Below are 11,220 nucleotides of genomic sequence, written 5' to 3' on the forward strand. Positions count from 1 at the left end.
TCAAATATGTAAGTTCATATGCATTAGCTATTGTATACAGCTTTAATGTTTAAACAATATTAGTATATGTAGAAATTAATATTAGCCAAACTAAGATTACTAAATAATGTACAGTTATTGTTAGTAAAGTTTTACCATTTTGAGATATTTTGAATCGCATTGTCTAGAGTAACGAGATGACCTCTGTCGCGCCCTGTATTTTTTAGTTGCCTAGTAACGGTTCAAACAACCAAGCTTTTATTGACGCAAAAGCTTGTTTCAAATTATGGACAGTCCTAAACTATTAGACGAAGAAGTTTTGCAAGATCTATACGCGTGGATAGATAAAATACCACTCTCTAGACCAAAACGGAATATAACAAGAGATTTCAGCGATGGAGGTATTTAGTTCCTTTAATAAATAACTAAATAACAAGGCAAAACAATTATCTTACAATTGTTGACATTTTAAGCATGGTTATCCTGCATTTGACCATTTAGTTAAAAAAAAATCAGGCCGTATCTCACGTACTGCTGGTATAATGACAGGTTACTGTTAACTAATATAGGGCTAAATCTTATCATTTTACTCTTCTCTGTACACGCGCATTTTTATTGAGGAAGGACTGTCAATACGTATTTTAACATTTTCATATGCAGTTATGGCTGCAGAAGTAGTGAGGCATTTCTTCCCTAAGTTGGTGGAGCTGCACAACTACACACCCGCTCATTCCACGCAACAGAAGCTGTGTAACTGGAGCACTCTGAACAGGCAAGTGTATTTATTGGTTCTCCACGCAGACAGTAATGCAAACAAACACACACTGCTTATCTGACCCCCGCATGTCGTTTGACACATTCCCCGGAGGATTGCAGGAATGTGACATTACACCTCAGCAATAACACTGGACATGAGACCTGAACGTTAACACTAACAGTGTCTCAATATAGTTAATGACTACATAGGAAGCATTTCTGGGCAACATATATCGAGACAATAATGTGCGAGAAATCTGCTTATACTTGACAAGTGAACATACTCTTTTAATTGCAATATAAAAACTTGTCAAAAATAAAATTGAAGAGTAAAGGGATAGTTTACAAAAAAAATAATAAAAAAAAATATCTCATCATTTACTCATGCCATCCCAGACTTTCTTGCTTCTGCTGAACACAGATAAAGATTTTTAGAAGAACATTTCAGCTCTGTAGGTTCTTAAAATGTAAGTGAATGGGAACAAAAAAGTTGCTGTTCCAAAAAGCACATAAACGCAGCATAAAAGTAATCCATAAGGCTCCAGTGGATAAAACCATATCTTCTGAAGGGATATATGATAGGTGTGAGTGAGAAACAGATCGATATTTAAGTAATAATTTTAATTTAATTTTTTACTTAAAATTCTCCTCCCTGCCTAGTAGGTTGCGATAGGCATGACAAATGTGAATTGCCAAAAACAAAAGAAGAAGAATGTGAAAGTGGAGATTGGTAAAAAAAAGGACTTAAAATGTATCTGTTTCTCACCCACACCTCATATTGCTTCTGAAGATATGAATTTCACCACTTGAATCATATGGATTTCCTTTATGCTGCCTTTTTGTGCTTCAACATTTTGGTACCCACTCACTTGCATTGTTAGAACCAACAGAGCTGAGATATTCTTCTAAAATCTTTGTTTGTATTCAGCAGAAGAAAGAAAGTCACACACTTCTGGGATGGAAAGAGGGTGAGTAAATGATGAGAGAATTTTATTTTTTTTGTGAATTATTCCTTTAATGATTTAGTTAACAGTGTTTAAATTAAATAAATAACTTTGTTGGTCCAGACTTGAAAAGGAAATGAGTACATTTTCTCATTTCAGAAAAGTTTTCTCCAAGCTGAACTTCCACATACCTGAGCATACAATGAAGAAGATAGTGGTCAGTACTGCAGGCTACATTGAACAAGTCCTTTGCTCTCTGAGAGAGAAGATTGAGGAAAAGACAGCAGGAAATGTATTAAATGGCACACAGGTTAGTGCACGCTTGCATTTATGTAGTACATTTGCAACTATGTGTTCTGTTTCTTTTTCCCTGTTCTTCACTTTTCATCCAAGCAGATACAGAATGTAATGAATGGTTTGACATACATAATGAGAATGTAGTATTGGGATGTAATGTTTATTCACAGTTGTTAAATTCCTTTGGAATAGTCAAATTAAACCTTCAAATAAAAATGTAACCCAGTCTTATCCTTGTTTTTAGGACTTGGAATATTACAGCACTACAAATGGACAGCTGAGATTAACAGGTATTAACCATAAAACATAGGACTGTGGCTTTTACAGGACATGATACATCACATGATAGGATTTTGAGCCAGTGTTCTCTCACCACAACGTTTTTTTTTTTTGTTTTATGGGGGACTATATTGTGTTGGTTGTCAATTTATATAGACTGGATTGACTATTTTTTTTTATTTATTTTTTTATTAAGAATGAGCATCTATCAGTTTCATTGCTTACATAGCCCATCTGTTATATCAGAACATTAGTAAGTACATCAACATTAGCTTTTTAAGAAGCTAAGCATTCAGTGGTCATAGATGATCTGATTGTCGCGTATCTTAGAATAATCAGCCCTTGGGTCAGCAGTATGTAAACCAAACTTTGAAATTAGCAATTAAAGTGTCAGCAAGTTCCAATAGGGTTATTTATGTCTTTAAATGTGCAAAGAGGAGAAGTTTTCTTAAAAGAGGATTGTCAAGACATTTGTAATGAGGTGATCAAGGTTTTCTACTTTCCATCATGAGCTTGATCTCCCTTTAATTGCTTAACTTTATCTTGTCTTATTGCAGACATATTATTATTATTATAAGAGATTTATAGATTTTATTTAAATGAAAAAATACAGTTCTATTTATCTCTATAGGATTCTGAAGAAATGAATCTATTTCTATCCATAGATATTAAATATATATTTGAAACAGCACAGACAAGTATTGGAATCACTGCTGAACTGAATGTTTATTAGAACAGAATAACAAAAGTGACATCTGTGGAAATAAACCAAATGCCCTGCATTGTCAGGACTCTCTTACCATTACATAGAGGGGGGCTACATATGTCAACCCTCTGTTTTCCACACCTCATCATCATGGGGTCTTGATTGTTACATCGTCTGGTCTGTTCAGGTTCAACTCCCTCTTTTCATGATGGAACTGGCTCTACATATCAGCTCTATTCTCCAGATAGCCCTTAATCACTTCCAACAGGCTCAACATATTTGGCTAAAAGCCCTTCAGCCCATTGCAAACTGAAGCCAACTGTACACTATTAAGTCTTAGATGGGACCAAAAAGGCTAGATTGTTTCTGACATATATTATTGAAGAGCTTTTCTGTTGGGAAACATTGGGCCTGTTTTTCTTTTCTTTTTTTTCAGTAGGTGCTGTTCCATTTTAGATTGTTATTGTAAGCTTATGGGATGTTTATGAGGTGAGGCTCTGCTTGTGTTGATGATTCAAAGCTTAGAGCCAAATAAAATTCTTCTGTTCTCTAGTTACAGTGGACTGCTGTCTGGTGCCCCGTCACTGTGCCCTTTTGACCTTATTGTGTTTAATGGGTTCAAAATGAGTCTAATTAGTTTAGCCTTCCTGGCTAAACTATTCTCATGAGCTTTAAATCTTCAAGTATGGGAGAGTACTACTCAGCTAAAGGGAGAGAGGACATTGATGCAGGGTATTGTGAGGGTAAAGTCTCAATGCCTGAATTTAGTCTGGAGGGATTCTGAAGCATCTCTCTGTGCCAAGACCCAGTGCTTAAAGCAATGAGTTTTAGACTGTTGTAAATAAGCCATGTCATACAACATTCAATGTTTGCCTGTCTGCTTAAGTCCTTGTTGGTTTCAAAGCCAAATGTTTTAAATGCATTACTCAATATACCTGTTGTATCTCTAAAGTCAGGGCTTTAAATACCTATTCTATATTACTGGTCTAGCATAACTTGTTTGCACAGATTGGAGAAATCCTTTCTCTGTTTTCTCAAATTTCTACAGAGAATCATCAGGTGATTATTGAGACCAATCCAACCACTGTGAAGTTGGCACAAAAAGTCAGGTATGCAAGTTTTTCTATGGAATGACTCCAGAATCTTTGATCCTTAAGAAATATAAAGCCCATTACTTAGGTATAGTTATGTACTGTGATGTGATTCAAAATGACATTTTAAGGTTTAAATATATTTTGAAAATTGGAAGTAGGCCTGTGGGAAAAAAATTATTTACAATGGAGAAATCTTGCTTAGTGCTTCTGCAGCCTTGGGATCAAATGTGGATCCAGCCTTCCGTTTGGTTTTGGAGGAGAAGGAACAGGCCATTTTGGCTTTACAGGAGACTGTTGAGGTGGGTTACTCAATTTAAGATAAAGTCTTGAAAACTTTGTCATGAACTAAAGGTGCTATGTGACATTTTTTCAATGTTGCCCTTTGGCGGGAATTAAACAAATGTGGTACATTAGTGACGTATATTTAAAGAAGAAATGGCTGGACTACAAACAGCCCATTTCTTGGAGTTCTTGAGCAAAGTTGTCTGTTTGAGAGAATAACTGTTTTGTGTGGACTTTGTGCTTTGTAACTTTGCAGGCCCTTTACATGCACAAAGAACTATGTTACACATTAAAGGAAAGGTAAAATCCCCAAAAGCATAATAGGGCTTCTTTAAGCACCTTTAGCATACAGTGAGGAAAATAAGTATTTGAACACCCTGCTATTTTGCAAGTTCTCCCACTTGGAAATCATGGAGGGGTCTGAAATTGTCATCGTAGGTGCATGTCCACTGTGAGAGACATAATCTAAAAAAAAAAATCCAGAAATCACAATGTATGATTTTTTAACTATTTATTTGTATGATACAGCTGCAAATAAGTATTTGAACACCTGTCTATCAGCTAGAATTCTGACCCTCAAAGACCTGTTAGTCTACCTTTAAAATGTCCACCTCCACTCCATTTATTATCCTAAATTAGATGCACCTGTTTGAGGTTGTTAGCTGCATAAAGACACCTGTCCACCCCATACAATCAGTAAGAATCCAACTACTAACATGGCCAAGACCAAAGAGCTGTCCAAAGACACTAGAGACAAAATTGTACACCTCCACAAGGCTGGAAAGGGCTACGGGAAATTGCCAAGCAGCTTGGTGAAAAAAGGTCCACTGTTGGAGCAATCATTAGAAAATGGAAGAAGCTAAACATGACTGTCAATCTCCCTCAGACTGGGGCTCCATGCAAGATCTCACCTCGTGGGGTCTCAATGATCCTAAGAAAGGTGAGAAATCAGCCCAGAACTACACGGGAGGAGCTGGTCAATGACCTGAAAAGAGCTGGGACCACCGTTTCCAAGGTTACTGTTGGTAATACACTAAGACGTCATGGTTTGAAATCATGCATGGCACGGAAGGTTCCCCTGCTTAAACCAGCACATGTCAAGGCCCGTCTTAAGTTTGCCAATGACCATTTGGATGATCCAGAGGGGTCATGGGAGAAAGTCATGTGGTCAGATGAGACCAAAATAGAACTTTTTGGTCATAATTCCACTAACCGTGTTTGGAGGAAGAAAAATGATGAGTACCATCCCAAGAACACCATCCCTTCTGTGAAGCATGGGGGTGGTAGCATCATGCTTTTGGGGTGTTTTTCTGCACATGGGACAGGGCGACTGCACTGTAGTAAGGAGAGGATGACCGGGGCCATGTATTGCGAGATTTTGGGGAACAATCTCCTTCCCTCAGTTAGAGCATTGAAGATGGGTCGAGGCTGGGTCTTCCAACATGACAATGACCCGAAGCACACAGCCAGGATAACCAAGGAGTGGCTCTGTAAGAAGCATATCAAGGTTCTGGCGTGGCCTAGCCAGTCTCCAGACCTAAACCCAATAGAGAATCTTTGGAGGGAGCTCAAACTCCGTGTTTCTCAGCGACAGCCCAGAAACCTGACTGATCTAGAGAAGATCTGTGTGGAGGAGTGGGCCAAAATCCCTCCTGCAGTGTGTGCAAACCTGGTGAAAAACTACAGGAAACGTTTGACCTCTGTAATTGCAAACAAAGGCTACTGTACCAAATATTAACATTGATTTTCTCAGGTGTTCAAATACTTATTTGCAGCTGTATCATACAAATAAATAGTTAAAAAATCATACATTGTGATTTCTGGATTTAGTTTTTTAGATTATGTCTCTCACAGTGGACATGCACCTACGATGACAATTTCAGACCCCTCCATGATTTCCAAGTGGGAGAACTTGCAAAATAGCAGGGTGTTCAAATACTTATTTTCCTCACTGTATATGCCAGCTGGCAAGAGATGCAGATGTCGCAAAAGGAAATAGGTATTTCCTGTGCTGTCATCCCAGCAATTGGTTAAGAGCTACAGGTCACTTTTTCTCTGAGAAATGGTTTCCTCTCACTGTTGCAGATGTAGCAGAAATTGTCAACATCAAGATTGGTCAATGAGTCACTGTGAGTTCAGCTGCTATGATTTATTTTACCTACAGTTTTAGAGATAATTTACCCAAAAATATAAATTCTGTCATAATTTACTAACCCTCATGTCATTCCAAACTCATATGACTTCTTTCTTCTGTGAACATGAAAGGATACAATTTAAAGAATGTTTCGAATGATGATTTACAAACAGTACAGTTGGAAAGTGCATCACTTAAAAGCATTAAATGTACCCAAAATTGTCATAAATGTAGTTGAAACTCTGAGTCATCTTCCAAGTCTTTTGAAGGTATATGATCACTGTAATTTGAAATTTAAGTCATTATTCACTCTCAAAACAAATAATTGATCAACTCATTTTTACAGAGCCCAAATCAAATATAGTGACTCATCAGTAAGATCAAACCTCATTTGTTCTTGTGTCATGATGTTTGGGCACTAGACACTCAAGCATTTTGAGCTCTGGTTTGGGCTTTATATAAATTTGATTTGATTTGTGAATAATGACTTAAATTTTGGTCTGTTCGTCATACAAAGGGATTGTTTGCCTTCAGAAGAGTTGGATTATGATATGTGAGTCTGCAAACTTTTTACGTTTTAGACATTATCCACTGTTATTGTATGGAAATCAGCGATTGTGACATTATTTAAAATACATCCTTTTTTGTTCCGCAAAAGAAAGTCCTGTGGGTTTGGAACAATATGAGATTGAGTATAAATAATGACAGAAGTTTCATTTATGGGTGAACTTTCATTTAAAGGGTTAATTCCCCCAATAATAAAAATTCTCTCATCGTTTACGCAACCTCATGCCATCTAAGATGTGTATGAATTGCTTTCTTCTGCTGAACACAAATTAAGATTTATTGAAGAATATTTCAGCTCAGTAGGTCAATGCAAGTGAATGGTGGCCAGACCTCTGAAGATCAATAAGGCAGATAAAGGCAGCATTAAAATAATCCTTAAGACACCAGTGGTTAAATCAGTTTATACCACGGGTATGTTGATTGCTTGATTCTTACTTGTTGACGGACATTCTAAGGTGTGCAATTATTTTCCAGTAAACACACGGCTATGAAGAATGACAAACAGTGTCTATAATATCCCAAATATATTTTAATTTCAGTTGAAATGCACCTTTGCGCTCCATCTCTCTCTCTTTTGCTGTCGTGTCGCACACACCAACACCCACACATGCTGACACTGACACACATATTGTACATATGCACAAACACACACATAGAGACTCAAGTCACGACTTAATCAATAAAAAAAAACTTTGATAAATACAACAGTTCCTATTTAATCTGAAATCCCTTTTAATATCTGAAGAAAGCAACCTCATGCTCCCACTCTTTCTCGCTCTCACTCCGCTTTGCTTTGTGGCTGCATTACCACATTTGGTGTGCTTTATTTTTCAATAATTCAACAGTCCGTCATTATTCCTTACATCATCTGAAGTGATCTAATCGGTTTTGGGTGAGAAAAGACAGAAATGTATCTCTTGACAGATATCTCCTTGGCGATCATGATTGCAAGCTCCAATACACTTCCTATATTGCCATCAAGCACTCTGCGCATGCATCAAGCACTAGGAAGTGTAATCGAGCTTTAAACCATGATCGTGCCTAGAGATTACAATGGCAGGATGTACAGTGAAAAAGGAGTTATAATTTGATCTGTTCTCACCCAAAACAGACTGGATCACTTGATAAGATATTGATCAAACTCAAATGGATTATTTTAATGTTGCCTTTTTGAAGCTTCAAAGATCTGGCCACTGTTCACTTGCATTGATCTTTGCTTGTTTTCTATAGAAGAAAGAAAGTCATTCACATCTGGGATGACATCATTTTTAGGTGAACTATTCCTTTAATGTTGTAACAACAGGTTCAAATGCCAGATTTTTTTTTATTATTATTTATTTATTATTTTTCAATAATAATAATAATAATAATAATAAAACTTATTCAGTAACTTTAATTAAATTGATTCAACTTTTGCCAGTCACAGCCTGGAATGAAGTGTTTTGTCCCAAAGCAGCCACAGAGAGATTGTGACATCAGTAACTTTCCGTTCATTTGCAAGTTTAGAAAACCTATGGTTTGAAAACACCAACATAGTGCACAATTGATCACAAGCCTATACAAGCCAAATCTCCTATATATGTTTTACTTTCCTCTAGATTTTACAGATTAAGGTAAACAGATTGGAGCACCTTGTGCATCTTAAGGACCTACGCATTGAGGACCTGACAAAGCACTTAGAGCGATACAAGACACGCAACAACATCTCATAATTATACTGTATTACAGTCCACCATCAGGCATTTTATTTCAGGAATTTAACTGAATACATATTATACATACTTACTATATACTGTAGTAATGAACTGTAACAAAAATATGTTGTTTTTTTTTTTTTTCTAATTTACCTGACCTGTTGTGATTGTTAGCACTCAGAATAAGGAACATTGATGGCAATTTCAAATTTGGCTTGTAAAAAAAAGTTAAATAAAAACATTGTAAAAGTAGAAATTAGAATCCGTGGACTAGCATACTGAATCAGCAGAGGCCATCGAACTACTGCAATCTATGCTTTACATTTCCACAGTACCAGCAATACCAGTTTACTAGCATCACTTGTGCCTGTTTTGAATTATTTTTAGGATTTATGTTGTATTTTCAGTAAGAGCTTGGTTCCTCTCTCTCTCTCTCTCTCTCTCTCTCTCTCTCTCTCTCATTTTTTGTTTTTATTTTCAAGATACCTCTATGTACTGCTGATAGTGTTGAGAATTACTAGTAACTGAAATTGCATTTGTTTTATGTGGAATTATGGAAAGTATATTTTATTTGATTTGCTTTGACGTGTTTCTTTTGTGTGTTTGCCAAAATATATATAGCAACTACTAGTGTAAAAATATACTAAGAATTTATGGATTTTCTATTGTATCCAGTAAATTGTTTTGATAACATATTGTAAAGTAAATACAACAACTTGTTAATACTTTATTTTGGGATCTTGTTGAACATGTTATTATGTCCTATCATTAGACTTAATACAGTGTGGAACTGAAGCTTTTCCAGTGTTGTGGTCTGACATGTTTGTGGCTTATTCTCAATAGCATCCAGACGTTAGACTGAATGCAAAGGGTTTGTATTAAATTTATGATTTATCATCTGACTGATCATCAGTTGCTCCAGTCCATACATATGCTCAAAAAACTCTCTACATATGCTCATAACCCCCTGCGATACTTTATCATTAATTCATAAAGTTTTAATTTTTTTAAGAATGGTCAGGGAATGACTTTAATTAATATATTCATCAACATTCTATAACACATGCTGAACTTAAAGAAATAGTTTTCCTAATCATGAAAATTATTCCAAAAACACAATGTAGGCAGAATATTAGTTTTAGTCACCAATCACTTTTTTTTCTCTTTATTTTTTTTTAAAGAATGTGAAAGTGAATGGTGACTGAGGCTAACGTCATGGTTACTGTTGTAACCTCCATTCCCTGATGGAGGGAACGAGACGTTGTGTCGAATGTAGTGACACAACGGGTCTTTCTTGAGAGCCTGGTGTACCTCTGATCTTGAGAATAGCCCAATGAGAAATTGGCAGACAGAATTTGCATGTACCGCCCCCGGACATACGGGTATAAAGGGAAGTGGGTGTGCGTATGTCAGTCAGGTTTTTGCACTGAGGAGCCAAGAATAAGGTACGGCCAATCACAGTGATATGTCTAGTGTCATGGCAAAGTGGACACAACGTCTCGTTCCATCCATCAGGGAACGGAGGTTACAACAGTAACCATGACGTTCCCCTTCTGTCACTCAACGTTGTGTCGAATGTAGTGACACAAGGTTTCAAAGCGCCATGCACTAGACCGTGTTATGTGAACTGCTGACACAGGTGCAAGCAGGCCGCTGCGTGCTAGAAGCAACTGTATCGGCTGCACATAACCCTCCCCAACGCCTCCAGAAAAATTTGTCATATACAGACGCTACATGACCAACATGGGAGCAAGCCAGCCAGCCACTGCTTTTTCTCTCTCTATGTTTCTCGCATCTTAATGCTATGAAATGCATCGGGGAAGGCGATCTTTCCCGATCCTATTCTTTCAGAGGGAAAAGACCCTGTGGAGACCACATCCTGCCCAGACTAGGGGGAGGTGATATGTGGCCAATACACCACATGGGTTGTCAAGCCACACGTGGGAGTGGCGTGGTGGTAGGTCCTACCTGATGAGGGAGGAGCTCCACAAACACAGCGACCGGGAGCAGAAGGACTGCCCAAGGGAGATGCAGGTCCACCGACAGGGGGACCGTACCGTAGAAAATACATCACAGGCCCGTTGCTCTCCAAATTGCCTTCATCGCCGGCCAAGCTGGCCTTAATCCTGTAGGAAGAAGACGCGGTGCGGGGGGCGGCTGAAGTGGCTTTCCCTCGGAAGGGAGAAAGCCGCAATCGCAACGTTGCCATGGCTATGTTCTCGCAATGAGTCCTGACACGTGAGGCAGCACTTAAGCCTGTCAGGAGCGGACAGAAAACAGCCGCATCCAGGAACTATACAGAGGCAGGAAGACATCTTTAAAAAGATGCATCCTGAAAAGGACATTCAATGCCTGCTGTGTATTGCTATTTTGTGTAAACTCTTTTAGAGAAAACAAACCCTTTTAGGAGGAAAACTCTCTTTTAGAGAGAAGCGCTGTCGAAGCGCCCAGGGGAGTGGACTGCACAGCGTGCAGAGAAGGAGAAAGC

The 11,220-nt window shown here is 37.8% G+C and overlaps 1 protein-coding gene across 2 annotated transcripts; it reads left to right on the forward strand.

Annotated features, from left to right (window-relative positions):
• Positions 1 to 245: 245 nt before the first annotated feature.
• spef1 (sperm flagellar 1) lies at positions 246 to 9,493 on the forward strand. 2 transcript variants are annotated; one of them, XM_052090504.1, is made up of 7 exons: positions 246 to 380; positions 640 to 751; positions 1,839 to 1,989; positions 2,221 to 2,266; positions 4,010 to 4,070; positions 4,258 to 4,354; positions 8,637 to 9,493. In XM_052090504.1, the coding sequence occupies exons 1-7, from the start codon at positions 266 to 268 to the stop codon at positions 8,748 to 8,750; spliced, it is 696 nt and encodes a 231-aa protein (XP_051946464.1). In that variant the 5' UTR covers positions 246 to 265; the 3' UTR covers positions 8,751 to 9,493. The 2 variants fall into 2 exon arrangements, with proteins under 2 accessions (XP_051946464.1, XP_051946465.1); XM_052090505.1 differs by having other exon boundaries at positions 4,269 to 4,354; positions 8,637 to 8,773.
• Positions 9,494 to 11,220: the final 1,727 nt, after the last annotated feature.

Source organism: Xyrauchen texanus, chromosome 24 (genome assembly GCF_025860055.1).
Source record: "Xyrauchen texanus isolate HMW12.3.18 chromosome 24, RBS_HiC_50CHRs, whole genome shotgun sequence".
Classification (NCBI taxonomy): Eukaryota; Metazoa; Chordata; class Actinopteri; order Cypriniformes; family Catostomidae; genus Xyrauchen; species Xyrauchen texanus.